Raw genomic sequence first — 25607 nt, forward strand, 5'->3', positions numbered from 1 at the left:
AGGATAGGATAGGATAGGATAGGATAGGATAGGATAGGATAGGATAGAACTGAACAGAACAGAATAGAATAGTCCAATTTCCTGACCAATCTAGGGCCAACTGAAAGTTAAAGCATGAGGACATTGTACAAATGTCACGAGAACACAGGTAAACAGCATTAACCACCACCTTAGGAAGCCTGTTCTGCTGCTTGACCATCTTCATAATTTTTCCTTAGTGCTCAGTCTTACCCTCTCCTGGTGAGGTGCCTGTGGTGAAGCAAGCCTACAAGCTCAGGTCTCTCTCCTGCCTTTAGTCCTTTTGCAGATGACAGTAATACAGAATGATGAGACTTTGAGAGTGTAGACATGCAGTTTATCTTCCAATATTTACTAGACCTTTCATCTCAGCATCAGATTGGGCATTTCAGCAGAACAGGCTTTTCTTTTCTTCTTTTTTTAAGAAATCCAGTATATCCTGCTTCCAGCTGGATTGGAAATGCCAAAGAAACAGCCTTTCTAGCAGTATTTTGGTACATTTGTTTCCTTCTCTGACTGACGCCAAACATCACAGTGAACATAGAAACTAGAAAAGGAAAACAAAATTATATAAACAATAATTTTTTCCCTTATTGAGACATGTACATCTCATTTCATGGGAAATATTTGCAGATACATTTTTATATTATTCAGAATTCGCAGATATCATAAACTATTTCTGGAAGGAATTATTCCTATAATGTACAAATACAACATAATCAATATTGCAGTATCAATGCAATAAACCAGTCATGTTATTGAAAATAATTTATTTGTAGCTTCTTCATATGCAGGCAAAATTGTATTTCTATCCACCAAATCACCAGAGTTCAAATGAAAATCTAAGGAATAAGGCAGACATGGCTGCCCCTCTCACTGTCCCTTTTCTGCTAACAAAAATTATTTCAGAAATGCTGAAAGTTGCACTCTGAAATCTTTGGAACATGAGCAGAGAGTTTAATTTCTATCCAATTACATAATATGTAGAACAGTGAGATCATTATAATTCCCGCAACTTTCCCAGAATACCATCAATATTATATATTCTAATGCAAGGACTGAATTTCCTAATAACTAGCATCTCAAAAGATAATCCATCCTATGTCGTTGTCATCATGTTTTTCCTTTTCATTTGAAGGAGCCATCGAATTCATATCTTTCCTCAGACGAGTTCCTCAAGAATGTTTATGTTTTGGCAGTTCTCCTCTTCCTGGCCCTTATCCTGCAGAGGACATTCCTGCAGGCCTCCTACTATGTGACTACAGAAACTGGCATCAATCTACGAGGTGCTTTATTGGTGAGCAAATCTGTTCCCATTATATGAATATGCTCCTCCTTCATTCTCTCATCTATCTTATCCTTTATGTAAAAACTCAGTTAACAGCTATGGTTTGAGAGAAGATATCGACTATATTTTTATGCAGAAAACTGGAAATGGTAATACCACTGCTAAACTGATGGCAGCAATTCTTTTTACCAAAAAATAGAACCATTATAATGATATGCAGAAGTGTAACACTCACTCTGCACACCTATAAACATATATTTGCAAAAAGTGTTAGTAATCTGGAGATGAGCAGCATTGTTTTGCCTCTGTATTTACTTATGAGTTACTTTATCTGACTGCAACAGAGTTACCAGCCATATCCTTGCCCTAGCTATGTTTTACTGGGGCACTGTACGTGCAACGAGTGGTGATTCTGAACATTTATGCCCTTTTACAGAGAACCCTGTGATTCTTCCCCCAAACTGTCTAAAGCCAGCATCCATTTACCCTTTATAAAAGTCATGTTTATGAACAGGAGCCAGAATTTCCAGCTCAGTTTGGGCTGTAGCCAGGACATCTGCAGACAAAACTCCACAGACAGTAGCAGGAATTTGTGCAACACTGAAGCTGGAACTGATGTTTTCCCAGGTGTAGCTAACCACAGAATACTGTACCAGTGTGAAGGCTTCTCTCTGTGCTTGCACTGTGATTGATGCAGCTGTTTCAACAGAGGAGGGTACACTTGGTGAAGAAACAACACCTCATCATTTCCTTATGCTTTTATGATTCCCAGTTGTCAAAATGGGAATTCTACAGAATCTACCCTGCTCACAGATAAAACAGGGTGAAGAGCAAAAATCTTTTCTAAAATTTCCTTGAAGACACAACTGTGATACTTGATCATAGCTGCAACTAGTCTCACAGTATTTGTCTTTAAAATTCTGGTAGAGAACTAATTAACCTTAAACCCTGTTGTGCTCCGACATATTTTATGGAAATAGATGACCAGGTACAGGAGAGAAGTATGAAGGAATATAAACTCAGCTATTGCACTGGAAATAATAATTTCCTTAACAGTGCCACAGAAAACCAGCCTCACCAAGTGTTTATTAAAAAAAATTCTTTGCTCAGTCTCCTGAATTTTCATGTTTTGTTGTCTTTGTTCTGTTTTGGGTCTGCATCAAACAGCAATGCTTTAGGAGGTTTTAAAAGTCTGTTATCTCTCATTTTTTTTCTTGTTTTGCCTCGTCTCAAGTGAGAGAAAGGCTGTGCTAGGTAATTACCAACACTGCAGCTTGAAACATCCTGCTGCTGCTATTGTTTTCTAACGACTTCCTTTTCATAGATACCATTTTATTCCCTCCACAGGCAATGATATACGATAAGATCCTGCGGCTTTCCACATCCAACTTGTCCATGGGAGAGATGACACTGGGACAAATCAATAACTTGGTTGCCATAGAAACAAATCAATTAATGTGGTTCCTGTTCCTGTGCCCCAATTTGTGGGCTATGCCTGTTCAGGTAGAGCATCAAAATAAGGACATAATGCTGGGATCCTCCAGCCCATTAGAAAAGAGTACACATCTGTGAGACTACCACCTAATCCAAAAGGGAACCTCTAAGAATGGACTTCACACTCATTTGCCAGGAAGAGAACTGACAAGCAGAAATGTGGCCCATCATCTCCCAGAGCTGGGAGATTGTCTCTCAGAGGGCTGGTAAAGTGAGGATTTTTTGACTAGGATTTTGCTGCCATAGGTACAGTCTGTGACTTTATGGATGATAGATGATAGCCTGTTGTCTTTTCTCTGCTCACCTGTCTTCCCCTACTGACACAAATTGTTGCTTTTTCTTCTGCCGCATGGAAGCAGCATCTCTGCAGTGCCAAGCATTTGCAGTGCCTACCTGTAGCTGTGCTTAGTGGTAGGAATGAAAAGGAATTTAATTCTGCTCTATTGACTAATGGAAGGTCTGTTGGGTTGAACAAAATGCTCAGAGGAGCTCTGATCTAAACAAGCTTAGTTACTGCAAACATCTACAAGGCAGGGAAAGAAGGAAAAGCATGTGTGAGAAGGCAAGGTAAAAACTGTTAATCTAAAGGAAATATTCAGAAGTGGCTAAATAACTTAAGGACTTGAGCCATACTTATTTTCCACAGTGCCTGAACCCTATAACAACTCCAAAAGTTCAGTTTCTGGTGGAAATGGAATGGTTCTAACCTACATATGACCCCACCAACTCCAAACAAGTTAAAAAAGGGGCAGAAGCCACACTTTTGCTGAAACTCCTGGAACTGTTCTAATAAGCTGTTGTAATAGTCAACAATATGATTACTACTAATGGAAACAAATATTGCTTTTATGTGTATACTTTAGGATAGGGTAAGGTTTAGGTGATAAAATAATTCATGGAGAAAAAGACAAAAGAAGTTTGCGTAATAACAGAAGTTTGAAATAATACAGAGGATTCTATTTTAAGTCATAAGTCAATAATGAGAGGGCTTATTTGGTTTCCTCAGGTTTATTTGGAAGTGTTGCTGCTAATACCGGAGTGTTTCTAAATGAACAGGTGGTCTGTTTCCTGTAGCTAGTGAATAATTGAATATACATTTCCATTAAATTTACCATTTACTGTTTCTTTAATAAACAGTTTCTGTCTCAGCTGCTGAAGAAATGTAATGGCATTCCTCACCAGTACTCTAACAGGTTTTTTTGAGGAAGTTTCTGTTTATTTTACTGGTTCCTGTAGTTCAGCCCCAGGGAATTAGAAGACTGAGCACAGGGACAGCTTGACCAAAGCTTTGTTCAAGAATGAGCATAGCTTCACCCATGAATTTGCACCTAATTAGTAACTTAGTGAGCTTCTGTGACCTGGGCTATACAGGGCTCCTGCACTTAAGCTCTGTTAATTGTAATGATTATTTTACAGCTCTGCTTCAACAGTAAAAATAGAAGGAAAATATGCTATTTCCTTCTCAAAGTATTATAAAGCTGATGTCAGTGACACTTTTCTTGTTGTAAGATGTCAGAATGCCTGATGAGCTCAACTATCTGCTCTTTGGAAAAAAAGAAAAAAGAAAAAAAAAAGAAGATAGGGAAATAACTGTTGGTAAATAAGGGCTGGATTAGAACCATACTGCTATTAAAAAAAAAATAAAAATAAAAATGAGAGGACTATCCTGTCTTGCCTTATGCAAAGGAAATAAGCTTCAAGGAATGTCCCAAGAAACAGCTACTGTCAAATCTGTCCCCACCTCAGGAAGAGCAAGCTATAGCAAATACCAAACTTTTATCTGCACAGCATGCTTAATGATAGTGTAACTGTCCATAGACTGCTGAGGACTGGTTAACCTTAGGAAATATATTGTGCCTCTACCAATATATGGCCTGTTGTCAAGGGCAACAACACATTGTAGGATGAAGCCCACCATAAGAGTTAAGAGTTGAGATTTAAGCCCAAGTAGAAATGACCTGTAACCTTGTAGTATTCTGCTAAAGAAAAGGTATCTAGGTTCATTAGCTTACGTTGCAGATGCCTGAAAAGCTAAATAATGCTTTCAAAATGTCGAACTCCACTGGTAACTATTTCTGATACTGTCTAATAATATGGACTTAAAGAGAGATCTGACTCAAAGTAGGGAACTAATTCCAAATGTCCTGCTATCACTGAGGATATCTCTGTACTTTGAAGTGGAGCTTTATATAAAAATACTTAATGCTGTAGAACTTGTGTTAACTCTGGCACCAGAATCACAGTAACTGCATCAAAATCACTCCCAAGTGAACCTTTGTGGAAAGTGTTCCTATCTTCTTTGTAGAGCTCAGCCAGCATCTTGGTACTTTCCTACAGAACTATGTAGTATTGAAGTAGAAGATCAGGGTTGTGTCACTCCCTGCACATTTGTGCAGCTTTGTGCTTTGGTGCCTGTCTCAGATGCGCCTCTGTCTCCAGTTGAAGAGGACCCAGAGGACAGAAGGCAAAAGTGATTCATGACAGCATTCAAGACCTTTGAATGCTTCCAGAGTGATGTAAGGAGATCTAGTGTAAATAAGACTTGAGGCCAGTGGCTCTGTCAAATGCCTTGGGGCAAGAACCAACCATTTTGATGCTGCTTCAGTTCTGTAGAAATATTGTGCAGAATCAGTACTGACAGGTACTAAAACAAAACATGTAGTTTGTGTTCAAAAATAAATATGTTAATTTTCTTTCTACAATTCAACGTTAATTTCACTTTCTAAATGTGAGCTCCTGAAATAAATTCTCACTTGATTCCTGTGAATCTTTTAGCTTTTTTGTTAGAAGAATATATGCATATATAATATTTGCTATCATTTGGATGTATTAAATGTACATTTTCTTCCATGCTTCTTTTTTTTTTTTCCATAGATAATAATGGGCGTAATCCTACTTTATAATTTGCTTGGACTAAGTGCTTTGGTTGGTGCTGCTGTAATTGTACTGTTAGCACCAATACAGTACTTCATAGCTACCAAGTTGGCTGAGGCTCAGAAGAGCACACTGGTGAGTAATTTATTCTCGTGGTTCTTCTGATCTGGAAAGGACCTGTTCCCTGTGTTTGTCAGATAAGAATTCGAAAAAGTATGCGGGCCCTGACCTGCCTTCTCTGCAGAGACTGTTTTCTCCCAAATAGCACAGATTTATCTGAGTTCAATTCCATGAAAGGATATTATTCCTGAATTAAAATGTTGTATGTCATGGGATGTTACCAAATAGTACAAATGACAGATAAATTATGGGAGCACATTATTAAAGAATGTGTACAGTCCTCCTCTGAAATGGCTAGAGACTCTGTACTCTCACTCCAAGCTTTTGCATTCTCTAAAACTCAGATGACATTGTTTGATTAATATCTATTGTACACTTTTTATCTTCTTGTCTGTGTCACTGATTAAAAGTGTTTTTTAATGCTTTGTCCAATGCTTAACCTTATTCTCACGGTCTTTGAACTTTTTTGATCAACCTTTGGTATGTGAGTCTTCAAATATGTAACGATCTTTGTTATCTTAATATTCAGTAAGCAAATTATAGGCAAGTAGGTTTAATTTTCAGTGCACTTCAATTCTTTTGAGCTGCAATATCAAGAAAGGATTTATCTTCTATACTCTTTCAGAAATAGTCTCAATCTTTCTTTTTGTTTGTTTGTTTGTTTGTTTTTTCTGATTTCTGACTCACAAAATAACTTGGATTATGATTTTACCAAAACATACGAGCAATGTTTTCTGGAGAGGGGCAATTAGCTAGATTAGATAAATATATGAATAAACATCTCACCTACTTTCATGATCATTCTGTATGAATCCCAAAAGGAATCTTCTATCAGCAATTGCACGTTTATCTGTTCTTATTCTTATGGCTATTCTTTGAATATCATCAGCCTATTCTACCTTCCTGAGGTTCAACTTCTATCTGAGGGGTCAGATATTTTACTTCTCTACTTCGAATAGAGTCATTTAATTTCCCCTCTGATTGTAGGTATTTTAACATCTCCAAAGAGCCTGAAATTGCATGTTATTTTACTCAGTGTGACAACTGCCTGTGCAAATTCATAAACAAAATATATACATATATCTTTAATGAACTTTACAACAGATTAAATGGAAAAAAGCATTCTCATTAAAACTGCAAACCATTATTGATTACTTATCCTTGTTTTCATTTGAAATGAAGGACTATTCTACAGAGAGATTAAAGAAAACCAATGAAATACTAAAAGGCATTAAATTATTAAAGCTGTATGCCTGGGAGCACATATTTTGTAAGAGCGTGGAGGAAACAAGAATGAAGGAACTCACCAGTCTCAAAACCTTTGCACTCCATACATCTCTTTCCAGTAAGTAACTGTTTTTAGCTTTCAAAAATGGATTCTCCATGTCAGCATTCCTTCTGACTTCAGTTAGAACAAGACGTAACTGTGCCTATGACATTTTTTGAATGTGGAACATGCTTGAAACAAAATATATGATAAATATGTAGCATAGAAACTCGACAATACATCGTTTTCATTTCTTTAGAAAGTTTTTTGTCACCTTAATTATGGCATTACAAATTGTAATAAAATCAGAAACTCAGATTACAGATTAGCAGATTACAGATTAGCAAAGATAAATAATTGTCAGATAGAAATTGTATTTCCTGTACTGAGGAAGAGCTGATAGGTGATTTAGTTTTGTGGCATAACAATTATGCACATAAAACTTTTTATCCTAATTCACTGAAGTATTCACAAAGGAATTCACAAAGGAAATAATTATTTGGCTTGTTCATTTGTGTGTTAAAGATTTCTCTCTGTCATGGAAGGCAATTTCTTCCTGCAGAAGGATTTTCCTTTTTGGCATTTTAAGTGTTTGAATTGGAAATAGTCAGATTTTTCTTGTGTCATAGAACTAATTGTATGGCTATTTTATATATGTCATGTAAATCTGATGCTTATTCTTTTTCCATTCCTAGTTTTTATGAATGCAGCCATACCAATAGCAGCTGTTCTTGCAGTAAGAATTTTTCTTTTCACTTTTCTTTAAAAAGGGGGAGAGAAAAAGAGAGGGGAGGAAATAAAAAGACACTACTGCCACTGCAGGACCACTGTTACTGTTAATAAAACCAGCAGAAGAGTGCACCCACTGGCTGGAGGGCAGCGTTATTAGAAATGCCCATTCCAATGTACTGGTATTTCATCAGTTGGGATTTGGGTTCATAAACTAACTAACTAAAGACTAATGGAAATATAAGCTTTAATTGACAGAAAGAAAAAAAGAAAAAAAAAAAAGATCAACTCAACATAACTGTATCAATTTGAAAGAAAACCTGTTTTTAGAAGCTCTCATTTTGAAGATTTTAAGGTGGCTTTACTTTCCTGCTGCCTAACCGTGAAAATCATTCCTGTTACAAAGTGTATTGTAAGCCACCATTTCAGTATTCACGAAAGCATACTATGGAGTTTAAGATGAAATAAATTTTTGATTGTACTCTGGCCATTTAAATCTCAATCTAACGAACTAGAAGGCGTACCGCCTGCTGTTCAGTAAGAATTCTTCATAAACCAAACTCTGAGGGCATTCCTCAGATTGTGCTGGTGATACTTACCAGGATTGAGTGAAATATATCTAATGGTGCTGTAACTGTGGGGGAAAAACCACAACATTTAGTACATTTCTACTGATCTGTCTGCATTGTATGCTTCCTCAAAACACTGAAATCAATTACAAAACTTCACAGTACTTGACGGTTTGACTTCACAAAGCTGAATGCTTTTATTTTATTAAGATTTTTTTTTTCATTTGTAAATGTCTGAGTCACTTGAAATCACTGGCAAGCTTTCTGAATCTTTTTTTATTGTAACAGGAGTCACTTTTCCCTTCAATTTTCTGGAATTATGTCAGAGATATGCAGTTATTGGCCTTATTTAAGCAAAACATTTCCTTGCTTTCTTTACCCATCTTATTCAAGAGTCTTTATACATAATTTCCTGTTTCTTCTGACGTGACAGACTTTTGTGACTTATGCATACGCCACTGACAAGCCTCTGCAGCCTGCCCAGGCCTTTGCATCACTGTCGTTGTTCCACATCCTGGTCACACCATTGTTTCTGCTTTCCACTGTGGTTCGTTTTGCAGTCAAGGCTATCATAAGGTAAGTGGTCCCAGCTTACTCTAGAAATAGTTTCTCTTGAATATCTACATTCAGTAATATAGCAAGGAAGGTGTTACAGAAAAGGTTTTCTCTACTTGCTCACCTGGAACGGGGTTTAAAGGTGAGACTCGCAATGTCCGTTGACAATACCTGAGAGAAAACAATAACAGTTTCTCTTCATTGAATGATACAGAGACAACTGAATGTTCTGTTCCTTTTATAATCCCCCAAATTTGGATGTCTAGATTCAGAGCCACACTGTTCTCTCTTGGGATGAAGATGCTTCCCTTCTCACATAGTGCTTCTATGGGCTATAGCCAACACAGAAGAAGATTAGAGAGGCTGATCTGAGCTGTCCCACAAGATTTGCCCTGGTGGTGCAGGGAAGAGCAACAGGCTAAACTTGACCTCTACACAAAACGCATGGTGCTTTGAGTAAGAATTCAGTATTGACATACCTCTATTGTCCAGCATGGATTCTCTTGGACAGGAAGGTGGTTGGAGGAACATTGGGTGCTGAAGGACTAAGTACACAAGAGAAACAGCACTACAGGTCTTTTCCTTATAAAGGAAATTCTGTTTTCTCCTGAATGGCAGTAGAGATGTGCAGTAGAGGAAGGATGGCAAGGCAGACATTTGGGAGTTTAGTTGCTGAGTGCAAGAGATCTGCATGGCAGGACAGCGAAGATACTGGCACAAAGTGGAGAAGATTTCAAAAAAAGAAAAAGGGACTCATAAAATGTGTTGCTTCATCAGAAGCATGTATGTGCCAGGCATTTGCTTCTGCAAGTAACTTGACAAAACAGCTTCTTGGTTATAGACCACTTAATATCGAGGGACCATATTTGTAGTAAGACAAATTTCAGACCTTCTCTTATTGCATCAGAGGATGCAATAGTCATGGTTATGTATGTAAATACTGTATGGAAATAGTCATGGTTATGGGACATTTTTGTAGACACTGCCAAGCTGTCCCAAGAGTAGAATCTGACGCCTGATTAGCAGTAACGTGTCAGATGCCAAGCACTAGCATGACATGAAGATCATACTAGTCTTCCCAACATTTCCTTGGAATAGTAGTCAAGGAGACTTCAAGCTTCATAGCTGTAATTTACCAGCACCACATTCACTCATTAAATAAAAAAATAAACAAATATTATTTATCAAAGCAGCAGGGGAATCATGTGAGAGATTTTCTCTATGCTGAAAATGATTTCTGCCTAGTGGAAAATACCAACTTTCCCTTATAAATCATACTAGCCTCTACATCTTTGCACTACATTTAGCATAGCCTTGATGTCAAAATTGTGCTGACGTTTTCCTTATCGCTGCTGGCCATCCCTCAGAACATTACTTAATACCATATTTGCCTAAATAAACTCCAGCTTTTGACAGCCTTCTTTCCTGTAATCTTTCTCCCATGAGCATCACATCCTCCAAGTGAGGAATGAAGAATGTCCACCATCAATCAAATATATAACTATGCACTCATTTGTGTTCTAATTAAGCCCTAATATTTTGGTCCAAATTTCCATTTCATTTTAAAGAGTACTTCCAGTAACATGAAAGCTTTTGTGAGTACCTGTCCTCATTCAAACACAAAGTAATGATTGTTGTGTTGTTAGGGTGATGATCAGAGTGAGGTTTCTTTTCTTCTTGAAGAGAAATTCTTGCTTGACACAGATATCCTTACAAAAGACTGAAATACTATTACAGTAGTTAGACATCTAAGTTTGCTTTTTCAAAACAGAAGATATGAACAGCTATACTGGCACGATGAAATAATGAATGTGTCTCCATAGCTTAAACAGCTATTGATAATTCCATGAAGAATAAACATACAGGCCTTGCAACAGGTCTACTTTCCCATTTTCATATTAATATTCAAATTGTTGATCTAAAGCCATATGTTCTCCTGCTTTCTCCTGCACCTTGATTTTAGTTTTTGCAAAGTGACATGATTTCACCATGGTAGGTGATTTCTTATATTGATCCCTTCCTCAGAATGATAGAGCCCTATACTTATGGCTTACTTAAAGAAAATGGGACAGAAGGAGAATTATGTCCTTCTGTGATGAAGAATGCATTGAACGTGTGTGCTTTATTTCCCATGAAAGAGTTTTATGAAGTAGATTGAGAGAACTCTTGCTGTGCTGCTCTGAGGCTGGCTATGGCTGTGCAGTTTTGTGCATTATCCAGTCCTGTTAGAATATTGTTTATGCCAAAGTTGTATTCAGGATGCACCTACTGCGTTTGCATTTTCAGAGGATGTAGGCAAGTAAATTACTTTATATAAGTCCTGTGTGTAGACATGGAAGAAGTACAGCAGAGAGAAATCTGCTGAGATGGAAATAATTCCCACAGTGCTCCAGCAAGTCAGAAATCATATGACTTTAGCTTTCCTCTTCATTTCAGCTCCCATACAGTGTTTAATTATTTTCATTTGTCCTTTACCACATATATAATTTTTCACTTGGGTAACAGATGGTCCAAAAGGCAAAGGAATGTATCCTGCAAACTTTTCTTGGAATACTTTTGGGTGTATCCTGCTGTCTGGGCTGGAAATGTACCCTTAGTATCTTGGGCTTATTTAACCATCATGTGTTTGCTTTTTTTTAAGTGTACAGAAGCTGAATGAGTTTCTCCTCAGTGATGAGATTGGAGATGACAGCTGGAGAGGTGGGGACAATTCTGTAGCTTATGAATCCTGTAAGAAGCACACAGGACTTGTAAGTTCTGTTTTTTGACAATGAATTTCAAACAGAGAGGCCTCAGAGCCCAGTGTGAGGCAAATGCCCTATTGATAGTGCTCAGGGGCTTGGGGTTCTTGCTTGATTCTGTTCTTGACCAGTTTTGCCTCTTCTGTTTAGGGACTTGTGTTTCTATGGCATGAAGGGTCCTCAAATACATTGAAGCTCTACTGAATTGCCAATAGTAGTAAAAATATAAAAATACCAGAACACACCAACAAACTTATGTGGGGATGATTCAGCCTTCTTAGTTTTCAAAATTATTTCAGGTGCATTTTGTATAGTTACGGGGATTGTAGTGTATATTGTCAGTACAATCTCAGTCAGTACTTGGGACATTTTTAAGTAAGAACAATTCTTGCCTTGGGAAATGCAGAACTGGAGATTGAAAAAACAACAGTAAAGTTTGTGGAATAGAAATTCATTCCATAATGCTGTTTCTAGATGTGCTAAACACAAGTGAATTTGACTAAAATTTGAGGAATCATTTTAGCCAGAAACCAACTAGCCAACCTAAATACATAAATAAAATAGGCATTAAAAAAAACACCCACAAAATTTGGGAAAACACTTAGAAGTTTTTCTAAAGCTAGCGAACTCAACTGTTTAAAACTGTATGTAATGATGTAATTTGAAATGTGACTAGAACTTGACAAAAGCAACCGAGAGCTAAGATGGTAGATCTACATGTCATTACACTTTTACTGATACAGCTTTGTTTGAAGCTACCTCAGGTAGGGCAGACCTACCTAGTGCTTTGAAGAGGCTGAAAGAGCTGAAATGTGAGATGGTTATGCATGGGAAAACAGCATGAAAAGATCAATTCCTGTGCTTCAGTTAAAAATATTTAAAATTTTGCAGTATTTATATGATAGATATTGAAAAGCATTTTCTTTTTGTGACCAAGAGTGTTGGGAGAAATGGGAACAGATTCTCTTTTTGCTAAGAAACCAAATGCTGTCCTTGCTTGCAAATTCCAACTTTTTTCTTTCGCTTCACTATGTAGCACACCAAGGCCATCAACAGGAGGCAGCCCTTAAGGTATCAGCTTGAAAACTATGAACAGTCATCAAGAAGGCAAACACGCCCTGTGGAGACAGATGACATCGCAATCAAGGTGGTCTGAAAACATCAATACATACTTTACAAACAGCAGATTCTTCTGCTCAGTCCTACAGCAGTACCAGAGAGAGTGCAATTGCTGCTGCTTTTCCAAAGAAAAATTGTCCAATCCAAGAACAAGCCAAAAAGCCCTAAATAAATTAGCACTTTAAACAAAAATGAAGTGAGAAGACTTCTCTTCAGACCAACTCTTTCTACTGCTTCCTTATCTTCTTCGGAATAACAGGCAACATGAGTCTAAAGGAACAAAAACTAGAGAATCCATATGCAGAAATTAAGAGATTGTTTAGAGTTTCCCTTCTTCTATTTCGCTCGTAGAATCAAGATCAAAACTTTTATGTCATTTTCTGTCATTTATTATGACACGTAATTTACCATTACATTATTTTAAGTCATTTTGGACAATTTTTTCCCACACGTGTCCTTGTTTTCTATGCAAATAATGCTTCTTGACTCTGTTAACTCCAAAGGACATATGCACACAAAAACAAAACAAAACAAACAAACAAAATCAGCAGGTGTGTCCAGCATAAACCTTGAAAATATTCAGTTAGTGCTTTAGGAATCCATTCAGAATAGGCCATAATATCACAGTGTGCAGAATGACACATTGCTTGATAAGCTATGGTATTTAGACCGTCACCTGTGAGATCCTATTATCTTTATTTTATTGTTTAATCTTTTACTTGACAAAATGAAAATGTCTAGCATAACAAAGTTGAATTCAAGAATACTACCTTATTGCATTTCATACTGTATGTAATTTACGTGTATAGCTTCTTATATTCCTAATTTTGGCTGCCTTTGCTCACCTATCTTGCATTTTTTTGCATTTGTTTGATCATATGTCATCATACCCATAAGGCGTTTATTAACATATTTTAAATCCAAACTAGACATTCTATTTTTCACTTCTCACATTTTTCTATGTCTGATACGTGACAATTTCTTTGTAGGTGACCAATGGATACTTTTCATGGGGAAGTGGTTTGGCTACCTTGTCCAATATAAATGTCAGAATCCCAACAGGTAGGATAAAAGCACATCTTAAATATGAAATACATAACAGCAGAATGCTACTAATTCAATTTCTTAACATTACTACAAGCAATAAAACACTTTTTAAAAGAAAAAAAAAAATGAAAATCAAATGTTATACAAGGTTATAAACTATATTGGGTGTATAACTTTATCATTAACCTAGAATGCTTTAAATGATAAAAAAATTACATATTTTTTGTATAATTTTATTGTTAATATTATATTTATAAGAACAGAAAGATCATAAACATTAAGAATAAATTTTAAAATGATAGTTGCAGAAAATGTCATTGTTATTTTGAATAAAATAGTCAAAAAAAAAAAAGAAAAGAGAGAGAGAGAGAGAGAATTCTAGATTCATTCAGGTCACGAGTACATCTAGTCCAGGATTTTGGTCAAAGCAGCAGGCAAAAGTTAGTGCACAAGGATACAGCAGTCAACTAGTACACTTTTCCTGCCTTTCTTCAATATTACAGTTTCCCACTACAGAACTATTTTCATCTCAGTGCATTCCTTGACCTTCATGCCGTGATCTGTCAAGGAGTCTTTAATGAATTTATCTTTCAAGCTGTTCAGTTTGCCCCTTGTAAGGTTAGTGCCTCCACAATATTTTTTTGGCTAGGAATTCCACGTATTTACAGATTTGTTTTGGGAGACCTACATAGCAAGAGTGAAAACTATTATTTTTTATTTTGATGATGGTGGTGATGGTGAATGCTGTAAAATTCCCAATGCCACTGTAGGAAAGAACTGCAGGTAGGAAAGCAGTGCTGGGAAGAAGGAATAGTACAGCAAAGCAGAAAAAATAGAGGATCTTTCAGTTGCAGATTGTACGTGTCCAAACAATATTCTCATCCTTTTGGAGCTCAGTGTGTACTTGTATTTTCCATTAAAGTATATATCACAGATGAATTGATACAATGTTGCCAGGTTACACAGTAGATGCTAACAATCTCATGTGCTGTAGAATTGGATCTAGCTATGTCTTGTAGACTTGAGAAGAATTGATTTTTTTTCTGTTCTATTGTTGTTGTTGTTGTTTTTTAATATTTTTTTTATCATTATCATAGGTCAGATGACAATGATTGTGGGTCAAGTTGGCTGTGGCAAGTCCTCACTTCTCCTTGCTATATTAGGAGAGATGCAGACCCTGGAAGGAAAAGTTCACTGGAGCAAGTATGTATTATATAACTACTAATTGTTTGTCTTCAGTAAAGGAGAAGTTGGATTTTGCTGTGAGAAATGTAAATTTCATGTCTCAGAACTGCTTGTTAAAGAAATATCTATTTACATTACCTAGATCTTTTCTGAAAAACATCATCAGCAAACTCATGCTTTTTTGTTCTGTTGCTGTTTTGTTCATGGCTTAGAGCAGGTAGAGCAAAGTCAGAGCAGATAAAGTAGGGTGCCTTAGGGAGAGAAATAATCTAATCTGGTAATTAATATCTAGTATACTAGCCCTAGCAGGTGACCTGAGTAGAAAGAATATTTTACATAGAAAGAACAGAAAATTATCCAATCACCTTCTGTGATGGGAGTCAGCTCTAATTTACAGTAGTCATTATATGTGAATCTTGTTCACATCAAGATTGCAAAATCTTGTTGCAAAAAAAACATGAAGTAAGAACAATAAGGTGCAATTCATATCTGTTGTGTTTCATCAGAAGTGTTTGTTGTCTAGTAACACTTTACATAATATTTTCAATGCAAGTTGTGCAAATAATGAGATTCTTCAAGAAGCATTGGAGGGATGGCAGAGTTAACCAATGTGAAAGGAAAACTGATGCTCTGATTTGGATTCCTACCTAGATTGTTAAATCAGCTTTGTTATGCTGCAACTGTACATAAGTAAGGGAATTACAGATTGGAGCTTCTTTAGTTGAGAGGTATTATTTGGTGTACTGTATAGGAAAGGCTTACTTTACCACTCTGCTAGCTAAAGGAAAAAAAAGGATTAAATAATAAAATGTGAGGAATGCTGTCTTCCCTTTCTGATATCTGCCCAAGCCTCTCCTGTTTAATTCAGTGCTACTCTTCACAGTATGCACACAGAAAGCAGACTGAGGGTGCTAAATACTAAAGAGCAAAGGTTCTGAAAAAGTTACTGCTGAGGAGGGAATTGTGGATGGAGTCAGGCCTCTGGTTCTACATAGATTCAGAGTCAATGAATGAAAACTATGGGAGACAGCAACCTCCTTTCCAGCATAGTCTAGACAGAGGTTATTGTAGAGAAGTGTTGTAACCCCAAGACTTTTTCTCTGGTTCTAAAGATCAGTTCTGTTTCCTTGAATCTACCAAGCCAAACTCTTCCTAAATAGCTCTTTCAGTTGAAAGGATGAATTTTGTCACAGAGACCGATATTATTTTTGCCCATATTGAAGTAAGTAACCTGCGTCATCATCTTTTTTCTTACAGCAATGTTGAAAGCTGGATATTTTTGCTTTCCTGTGTTAGCATGCATGCCATTTTCTTGTTCTCTAGCCATATTTCACTGTCAGCTATTCTAAACATATGATCTCACTGGAGTAATAGGTATAGTTGGAGCCAAGGCAAGGCTAACTTCAGTGCAGTCACATGTAAATTTCAGCTTTGATGGAAAAAAGAATATGTGACTTGCCATGGTTAATTTCTTTGAGATACACCATGGAAACATTGACCTCACAATGAGGTGGACTTTTTTCCTGTGTAAGTTAAGAAAAAAAAGAAATCAGAAGAGCATACATAACAATTATTCCCACAACTGTTTTTTAATATGTGTTTGAGAGACTCAGATCAATTCCTATGGAAGGATATGAAATCTTAGATCAAAGAAATAGAGCAGTGTTTGAAAGATATGCATAAGGAATATGAAATAATGTTGAAGCTTCACTATGTTCAAGAGGGTAGGATCATAGCATCAGTCTGCACACAACCAAATGAGTAACTCAAGTCTTTGCAAGCATCTCAAGCCTTACCAAGTTTCTTTTTCATTGAAAACTATGACTTGGTACTGTGTCATAGCTGATGAAAGCATGGTTTTTGCTGATAATTTCAGACTGCCTGACAGGGAGATTAATACCTCAGTTATTTACCTGAGTAAGTGGACCCTATACCTTACAAAATCATAATAAAGGTCCTATTTACTTCCTTAGATCCCTCTCCATGTGATTCAACATGCATGAATAATGTAGCTATTGATCCAGGTAGGAAGTGCAGTCTAGGTGAATTCAGGTGTAACAATACAGTGTAGTAATGATGTATCAGACTTCGGCCGCTGTTAATCCTGGAGCAATCCTGCAATACATCACTGTGAAAGTCCATCATGAGGCTTGAATGCTCTGTTGCCATCTGAACATATGGCAAACATAATACTGGTAAGGGATTATAAGGGTTTTGTAGGGACTGTGCCCATTTTTTCTTAAATTTTACTTCTGAAGTCATCGCCAATGCATTCATGAAAGCATTATCCCTATCCTTCTCCACTATTTTAATGCACTATTGTAAGTATAAAAGCCTGTGCTTTTTTAATGGAGGAAGTTTAGGTTTTCTTTTTTGTTTGGCTTGACCTAATTTCTGATCTCTCTTTATTCTCTCATTAGTCTTCATCTTTTGCTTCCCTTTTTTTCCACTGTAGAGAAGGTGGGAAACTTCTATCATGAAACACCAACTTGTATGAAGCAATATCTGTTTTGTGTTTCCTTTTGTGTCTCTCTGACTCTTCTGAGATAATCAGCAGGGCTAATCTAACATATTTTGTGGCAGTTGGTGCATGAAGAAAATACAGTGATTGCACACTTAAAGAAGCCTAAATTATCAAAGTTCTTATAGAGCTGATGTGCAGCACATGAAGCAATGTGTGTCAGTTCTGGCACTTTGGAAAGATGCTTTACTGTGTGAGTCTGTCACAATATGGTTAGAATTAGAATTTTTCTGCCCTCTACAAGACTTGGATCCTCTGTTTATAAGTGCAGCTGCAGTTATGGTATTCCAGCAGGCTAGCAGACATTTCCGTTGCAGTAGTAAAGTATTTCATGTGGAGGGTTTGTAGATTTGGGAAGAGAGGATTTGTTTGCTTCGCTCATTCAGTAGTTTGTTTTAAGTGAGACAAATAACACAACAATATCATTTTCTTAGTCCTTTCTCTCTCTAGCCAATTTCCATTCACCTGGCATAAACTTACTCTTTAAGGATTTGCAGTTGCAGCGATGTGCCATCATTCCCGGCAGCAAGCATCTTTGCTGGTCTAGAACTCTTTTGGCTGGCATTCCATGCCCTTGACACCGTTAATAAGTCAATTAATGGGCACAGAACACTGCAAAATCATTCATCAGATCCTTAAGAAGTAGAGGCTGACTTCTTAAGAAAACTCTAGGTGCTGCAGTGCTGTGTAGAGCTTGATGCAGTCTCTCTGCTACAAACCAGTTCAAAATTAGTGTTGGTTCAAAAGCAAAAACGTGTCACGTGCACCCTGCAGAATTTTATCTGCAGAGCTTCTCTTTGGTCCAGAAGAAATCTGACGTTAGAGTTGTTGCCAGCTTCCATGGGTCATTGGTGGAACAGTATGGAGGAACTAGTTTATTGCTTGTCAACCTTTCATATGCGTATGCAACATTAACAATGTCAGTTTGAACAGACTGTAAGACACATTTTTCATTTTTAATGTGTTTTCTAACAACATAGCTTGCCTGTTAAACCACTATGCACAATAGATATAAAGCTGTAGTATTTCCAAAAACTCTATGCCTTTGATTGAACCATGTTTATTTTCTCTTTAGAAGAAGAAAACACACATACACAAAAACTGATATTTTATTCTTAAAATTTGTACTTAACTAAGTTCCCCTGTATATAAAACTTGCACAATAAGCTAGTCTTGGTGTTTTCTGCTTACTAAATGTCATTTGCCATAACTTGCAGTGTAAATGAAACTGAGCCTTCTTCTGAAGCATCCAGAAGGTATTATCTCTGTTTTTAGTGTGTCATAATGCGCTCATTTTTCAGAATTTCCTCAAACTTTCATCTTTGTACCCTCCAGCCATCTCTGTTTCCTTCCTGTTGATAATCATTTACTACAGAAATAACTGGCAAATTGTGCTAAATCCGGTGGATCCCGATCTTTCCCAGCCACTGTACCACTACCTCAGTCTGAAGTCCAGCACTTCAGAAAGGCCAAAGTCTTGCTTGAAAGACATTGTGCACTTCCAGCTCTTATTCAACATCACTGTGAGTTCACTGTGCTCCGTATCTCACAAGATAAGGCCTCAACATACAAGTCATCATTATGTGTACCCATGTGGTACATATCCCATGTGGGCATATCTTCTGTTCAGCACTGGGTTTTGTGCTGCTGCTAACCCAGTTTGACAGCTGTGTGACAAAGCAAGGCACACAGTGTGCAAAGGGAGCTGGCTGTGGTCTACCTGAAGTTAGCCTGCGATTCCAGCCCTGCTTTCTGTGAGATGGCCTGCAGTTTTAAAAGAAGGGCAAGCTAAATCAGTGATAAACAAGTAGTGGCACAGGTAGCTGTGGTTGGGACCCACACCATTATTTGATATCTGACTGTCCTAAGGACATATTTCATGCTAGTCCATATTGAATGCCTATGAACTGCTAAAATTTTGGGATACTACTGACTGTTTCTAACCAGCTATTACTCATACCCTATGAGCACCCTCTCTCTCAACAGCAAATCCTAGACACTTATATTCAAGGATACATCAAATATTTGGTTTGAAGCAATACAATCAAAGAAAGATAAGTGTTTAGATTTACAAGCCATTAACAGTGCTTCCTCACACATCTCAGCATATCAAAAGAATGTCTAGTATTCACAAAATTTTTAGCCACAGTACATAGGCAAAACAGACAGAAATAAAGAATTTTCATATTCTTACATATTTTATGAGGCTTTTAAACACAATGGAAAGTAAGTCTATTAAGTTCTTGGGATACTGTAATTGTAGAAACATAGAATCATTAAGGTTGGAAAAGACCACTGACATAATCAAGTCCAATCATCAGCCCAATGATTCCAATCATGCCTAATGATTCCTTCCAAGAACATATTGAACTGTCTTCTCTACCAGTACCATGTCAGTCACTGAGCAACTAACAGACTTAGAGGAAAATATATTACCTGAAAAAAATCTGTATTTCATATGCACAGCCTGGTACAATAATCTAAAACTTCAGAAAGCAGTGAGTCAAGTATACTGATTACATCTGAACAATGCCTTTTCATTACCTATTCTAACGTTGGAGGAAAAGAAAGAAATAATCTCTTTTTTTTTTTTTTTTGTGATAATTTAATTATTCTGAATATTTGTAATCCTCTTTTGGATTGAAACTGCGTTTACTCAATTGAGGTAGGTATCAGCCATGTGTAGTAGAATAAAGTACATGGGATAACATAGGATATAGACTGTGCCACTAGGGGAGAGAGTGGGTGCTGCCCTAACAAGAGCATCTCATTTGCAGTTCTTCCCTTCACTTCTGTAACAATTGCTTTGTCTATGTGTTTCTCTGTATTTTTTATGAACACTTATTATTTCCTGATTCTCAGACACTTCATAATGTGGGTGCTCTGCTTTTTGCTAATGCTCTTTATTTATCTACAGTAAAAACAGATACTCAGTGGCTTATGCAGCTCAGAAGCCATGGCTATTGAATGCGACAGTGGAGGAAAACATTATCTTTGGGAGTCCATTTAATAAACAGAGGTAAATATCAATCCAGTCACAGAAAAACAAACAAACAAACAATAAACTCTGAGTGCTCCCTTTAAGGGGTTTTGGCTTCTCCTTCTGGCAGTGCGTATCTAAGATGTGTGTGAGGAATCACATGGCAGAAGACATTCTCGTGGATACAGCAGAAGCCATATGTACATTTTTCAAGCAGCTAAACTTACGTGTTTTTAGAATCATTGAATCATAGAATCCTTAGAGTTGGAAGGGATCTCTGAAGGCCATCTAGTTCAACTTCCCTGCAATGAACAGGGACACCACAGCTAGATCAGGTTGTCCAGGGCCTTATCCAGCCTTCCCTTTTTTTTTTTTAATGGAGCTTGAGGTTGCCAAAGGCATGTTTCCAGGGAGTTTATGTCCTTATCCTGCTGTGATCAGTTTGATGGAGCACTCACTTCACAAAAACAGTGCACAAATGCAGATAGGGTGCCTCCAGGAAATAACCTTAATTCTTCCTATAGAAAGAAGTACAGGAGAAGGGAATGTAAAAGCTGAGGTGTGGTTTCTGTTCTGCCTGACGAGTACTTGTGTCTTATGTCCTTCCAAAAAGGCCAGCTAACAAATGCAGTGGAAAAAATGACTTCAGTAAAACAAAAGCAATACTCGCTTTGTTTTAAGTTCTTAAAAATACATTTCATTCCTCTCAGTGTTTTCTTTGATAAGCTGCTTGGTTCCATTCCCATTTATAAAAGTTAAGAAACATCTCAAAATCCAAATAAGCTTCCAAAATGTCAGGGACTAGATTCTTCAGCTAAGTTCATCAGCCTAACTTCATTCATATCAAAGGGGCAAAGCTGAATTACACGACTCAAATATTCTGATCTCTGACCTGAGCCTAGCAACTTCACAACAAATTTCAAATATTTCTGAGTGGTTTTCTGATTCTGGAAAGTTCAGAACCACTGTAAGGATCCTCTGCCCTTTAATATCACACTGAAGCTAATGAAGAGGCACCTAAAAGGGGAAGAAAAATAACTCACTGAAAAATGCCTTCAAATACTCCAGAGTCCAACAAAACTGCTCAGTGGCAAGGAAGAACATAGTCAGTAATTGAAGTAACTGAATCTTTAAACAGCAAACTTGCCAATAAAGATCTCCAATAAATATGTATGTTAATTTTTACAGTGTTTTTGACTTACTTATTTTTGCAATTATCCAAATATCACAGAGCCATAGCAACTTAGCAGGAAATTTGAGTTGGAGGGTTTTTGTGTTAATGAAGTAAGTGGCTGGTTAAATAATGTAGTGATCATATTGGTTTTATAGGTACAAAGCTGTTACAGATGCGTGTTCTCTGCAGCCTGACATTGACTTACTACCATTTGGTGATCAGACAGAAATTGGAGAAAGGGTAAATAACCTGAAGGCTTTCATATTTGCTTAGTCTGTGTTAAGAAGAGTCTCCCTGATGCTACTCATCTGTTCTGTGTTACATTGTCTGTACAGTGGTCTCAGAGTCATGACACTGAGAAAGGTGTTATGGCACTAGACAATATTGTTTTGTAATCGCTTATCTGCAGAGGACAGATGTAAATTTAAACAATGTCTTTTGTTCAAGAGATCATATTTTGCCTCCATATTTTGCATATATTGCTTTTTGTTGTGCCACGGAATGACTACACTGCATGTTTTGATATGCTGTGGAAAGCAGAGATCCTCAAGGGAATAGGTTTGTGCAGATTTTATAAGAAAATTGGGAAAGATTTATACTGGAGTTATTTCAGTGTGTTTATTGTTCACTGTGTAACAAACCTACATCTCTAGCCATCAGTAACAGAATAAATAGACTTTGAAATGATGGGGGAAATGGCCCTTTTATAGTGTGTTTGTATAGCAGAGTGCTGCTGCTGTAAGACCACATGAAATTTATGCTCTGTTTTCGGTTCTACAGAAAAATAGGGTTACTTGGCACTGATCTTAAGTCAGAAGGGCTATATTCCCAAAATCTTGGCAAGCCCATATCAACTGTAGTCTGAATATGTGTGAATGAGTTTATTTTAAAAAGCTAATTCTGGTATCCCAACAATGTATACATGGCCATATAAAGCTTGATTGAACATCATTTATTAAATACTTGAGCATCTAGACATGACTGAGTCCCGTACACCTACAGCACAGGTCTCAGTACAAAAACTAGTGAGTTTACTAACAGCTCAGGGTTGTGCATGACTGGTAGGTATTTCATCCTTGAACTACAGGGTAGACATGCTTGAAGCAAAAGTGCCATTTTAATGGTTGAGAAACTCTTGAAAAACAGAGAAAAAAAATCTTAGTGTTCTCCTTTTAAATAGCTGCACTTTGATTTTTATTTTTTTTACATTTAAAACAACATTTTGAAAGTCTTTTTTCCTTTTTCAGTTGTCTCCAAGGGGAAATTTTGATCACAGTCTCTCAAGTTTTGCTTGCAGAATTTGATGCTAGCACCAGTTGGATTTCGCAATCTAAGAAGCATACTGTGCTTAGAGAAGTTCTTCATAATTCATATTAATTATACTATTAACTATCCAAGATTAGTTGATTAATAGTCATTTTTTCTTTGACTTTTATGGGAGGATTATGTTTGTTTATCAATAGGATTGGATTAGCAATTTAACTCACCAATTGATTTTTATTGGAACTGTATAATTGTTAAAAACTCACATTTTCTAATTTCTGTCATAATGTTTACTCACAGTTGTGTATTTCTGATCTATTGCATCATTAGGGGATTAATTTAAGTGGTGGCCAACGACAGAGAATCTGTGTGGCTCGAGCACTCTATCAGAATACCAACATTGTCTTCTTGGTAAGATTTTTCTTTTTCATATGGAACATGAATAGTTCGTAATGAAGCTGTCATTCATTCTTTGTATTTACCTTTAGAAAAGTTTACATTAGCTCTAGAAAACTGTAGGGAATTATATTTGACTAAAAATCCAACTTATGGGGGATGAGAGATAAAAAACCACCAAGAGGCAATATCAAAACATATTGATAGAGGGAGACTGATGGAGGTGGTATCTACACTAGAGGAGATGTATTGTCTTTTACTCACTCACAGTGATACCTTGTATCAACATAATCCTGCTGAAATCAGCAGGATTTCTGTATAAGGAGAAGCACCATAATGCAACTAATTCTGAGCTATAAACAGACTGAGCGTGTAACAGTCTGCTGCAGAACTCTGTGGATTCAGGAAGATTTTCCATTCTCTGATAATAATTCCAGGGCATGCCAGAAATTTTAGGAGGCTCCTGTTCATGCAGGGCTTGGTTTTCTTCTTAGAGAAGCATCTGCACATCTGAGTATTATTTTATTACTGCTCATACTCACGCTAACTCAGGACCAACCAAACCTACAGTTTAGATTGGGTGAAATTAGTGTAATTACTGACTCAGCTTTACCTTAACAGGTAAAGTTGCTGGGTTCCAGCAGTTTCAAATTTGAATGGGAAATTTCAGATCTACCTGAAACTTCTGATCTACCTATTAGGTTTACTCCATGCTATTGGTGTGGCACCAGCACTGCAGACATCTAGACACAAAAACTCAAATGAATCTATTGCTATGAATTGAAGAATAATGGATTCTAGCTCACTGTTTCATCCTGCAGCCCTTTAACTAGGTCTTAGTTATTAGAAAAAGTTGAAATACTAGTAATGACAAATACTTTATACTTTAAAAGGATTATTGAAATTATAAATATACATTTTGCAAAACCTTGTTATTATTTTTTTTTTTTATTTGATTGCAGGATGACCCATTCTCTGCTCTGGACATTCACTTAAGTGATCATTTAATGCAGGAAGGAATTTTGAAGTTTCTTCAAGAAGACAAGAGGACTCTTGTTCTGGTGACACATAAGTTACAGTATCTACCACATGCTGATTGGGTAAGGAAAGAGATATCATGATGCAGATTTGGTAATAGACAACATACATTTGAAGTTAACACTGTAAGTGCTTAACAACTCCACTATTGCTTTTGGTAATAGAGTGTCCCCTTAGTTCTATATATTTCTATGTATCATGTGTCTAACTGCAACATTACAAAATATGGATCTTACAATAGAAAAAAACACTTCTACTTTTTTTTTTTTTTTTTTTTTTTTTTTTAATTGAAGCCACCAGAGAATTGTGACTCAATTGCAGTCATGCCTATAACTTATTATGGCTTATCCATGGTTTTTTTACAAGTACAGATAAGACTGGTTTATAGAAGTTTCAGTTTTTGGGCTGTGTCAATAAACTTCAAAAATTATTATTGAATATTGAAAACAATGAACACCAAAATGTGCATAATGGTAATGTCACCGATTCTAAGACATTCTGGTAGGATTCACATCAGTGATTATGCTATATATGTTGCTGAGTAGACTTACTGGATGCTTTTTCCCCTAGATCATAGCAATGAAGGATGGAATGGTGCTTAGGGAAGGGACTCTAAAGGATATCCAAAACAATGACATTGAGCTCTATGAACACTGGAAAACTTTGATGAATCGCCAAGATCAAGAATTGGAAAAGGTAAACAGGCAAGGGTGGCAAAGAGATATTTTTCAGTTCATTAAAAAAACAAACAAAACAAACAAACAAAACCCTTAACATGTCAGGAAGCAAGTTTTAAACTAGGGACTAAGAGAAAAATACATGAACTGTGAGGAGCTTAAAGGAATGGAATAGATAGTCTGGGAAGTGTGTGGTACACCCATCATGAGCGGTTTTTAAGAACACATTAGGTTAACGTCTTTTTGGAATGTTGTACCAAACTGATCTACTTCAGCAAGGGGCAGACTAAGGGCTTTCCTAAATTCTTTCTTAGCTTTATGTTCTGTTATTGTCATAATCATTCAGGATTCCCTAAGAACTATTTTTAAAGGTTTTGTCATACCAGAATGAGCAAGGAAAAGAGAAGGAATAAAGTGGTCAAAGAAGGATTTTCTAAAAGATAAATTCTAAAATACTGTGCCTTTGTGTTCTGTGGCCTAACTGGTCCAAATAAAGTCTCTTTGAGGTTGATGTTAGTGCTAAGACAGTGGCAGACAGCTCTCTTATTTATA

General features: G+C 36.7%; 1 protein-coding gene across 8 annotated transcripts in view; it reads left to right on the top strand.

The window, feature by feature from the left end:
* The window catches only part of ABCC9 (ATP binding cassette subfamily C member 9), a 73299-nt gene that overhangs the window by 21218 nt on the left and 26474 nt on the right, over positions 1-25607 (top strand). For 6 of the 8 annotated variants that reach the window (XM_042835081.1, XM_042835082.1, XM_042835079.1 and 3 more), the window contains 16 exons: positions 1157-1315; positions 2654-2809; positions 5675-5809; positions 6977-7139; positions 7757-7797; positions 8793-8935; positions 11556-11664; positions 12692-12802; positions 13764-13836; positions 14919-15024; positions 18745-18783; positions 20445-20546; positions 21837-21921; positions 23275-23355; positions 24303-24440; positions 24949-25074. In XM_042835081.1, coding sequence (XP_042691015.1) covers positions 1157-1315; positions 2654-2809; positions 5675-5809; positions 6977-7139; positions 7757-7797; positions 8793-8935; positions 11556-11664; positions 12692-12802; positions 13764-13836; positions 14919-15024; positions 18745-18783; positions 20445-20546; positions 21837-21921; positions 23275-23355; positions 24303-24440; positions 24949-25074 — 1767 coding nt within the window. The remainder of the gene's footprint in view (positions 1-1156; positions 1316-2653; positions 2810-5674; positions 5810-6976; positions 7140-7756; positions 7798-8792; positions 8936-11555; positions 11665-12691; positions 12803-13763; positions 13837-14918; positions 15025-18744; positions 18784-20444; positions 20547-21836; positions 21922-23274; positions 23356-24302; positions 24441-24948; positions 25075-25607) is intronic. The other 2 variants (XM_042835086.1, XM_042835087.1) reach the window with 1 other exon arrangement.

The sequence above is a fragment of the Centrocercus urophasianus genome, unplaced genomic scaffold, assembly GCF_019232065.1.
Source record: "Centrocercus urophasianus isolate 14NV4802_14NV808 unplaced genomic scaffold, USGS_Curo_1.0 seq_5, whole genome shotgun sequence".
In the NCBI taxonomy this organism is placed as follows: Eukaryota; Metazoa; Chordata; class Aves; order Galliformes; family Phasianidae; genus Centrocercus; species Centrocercus urophasianus.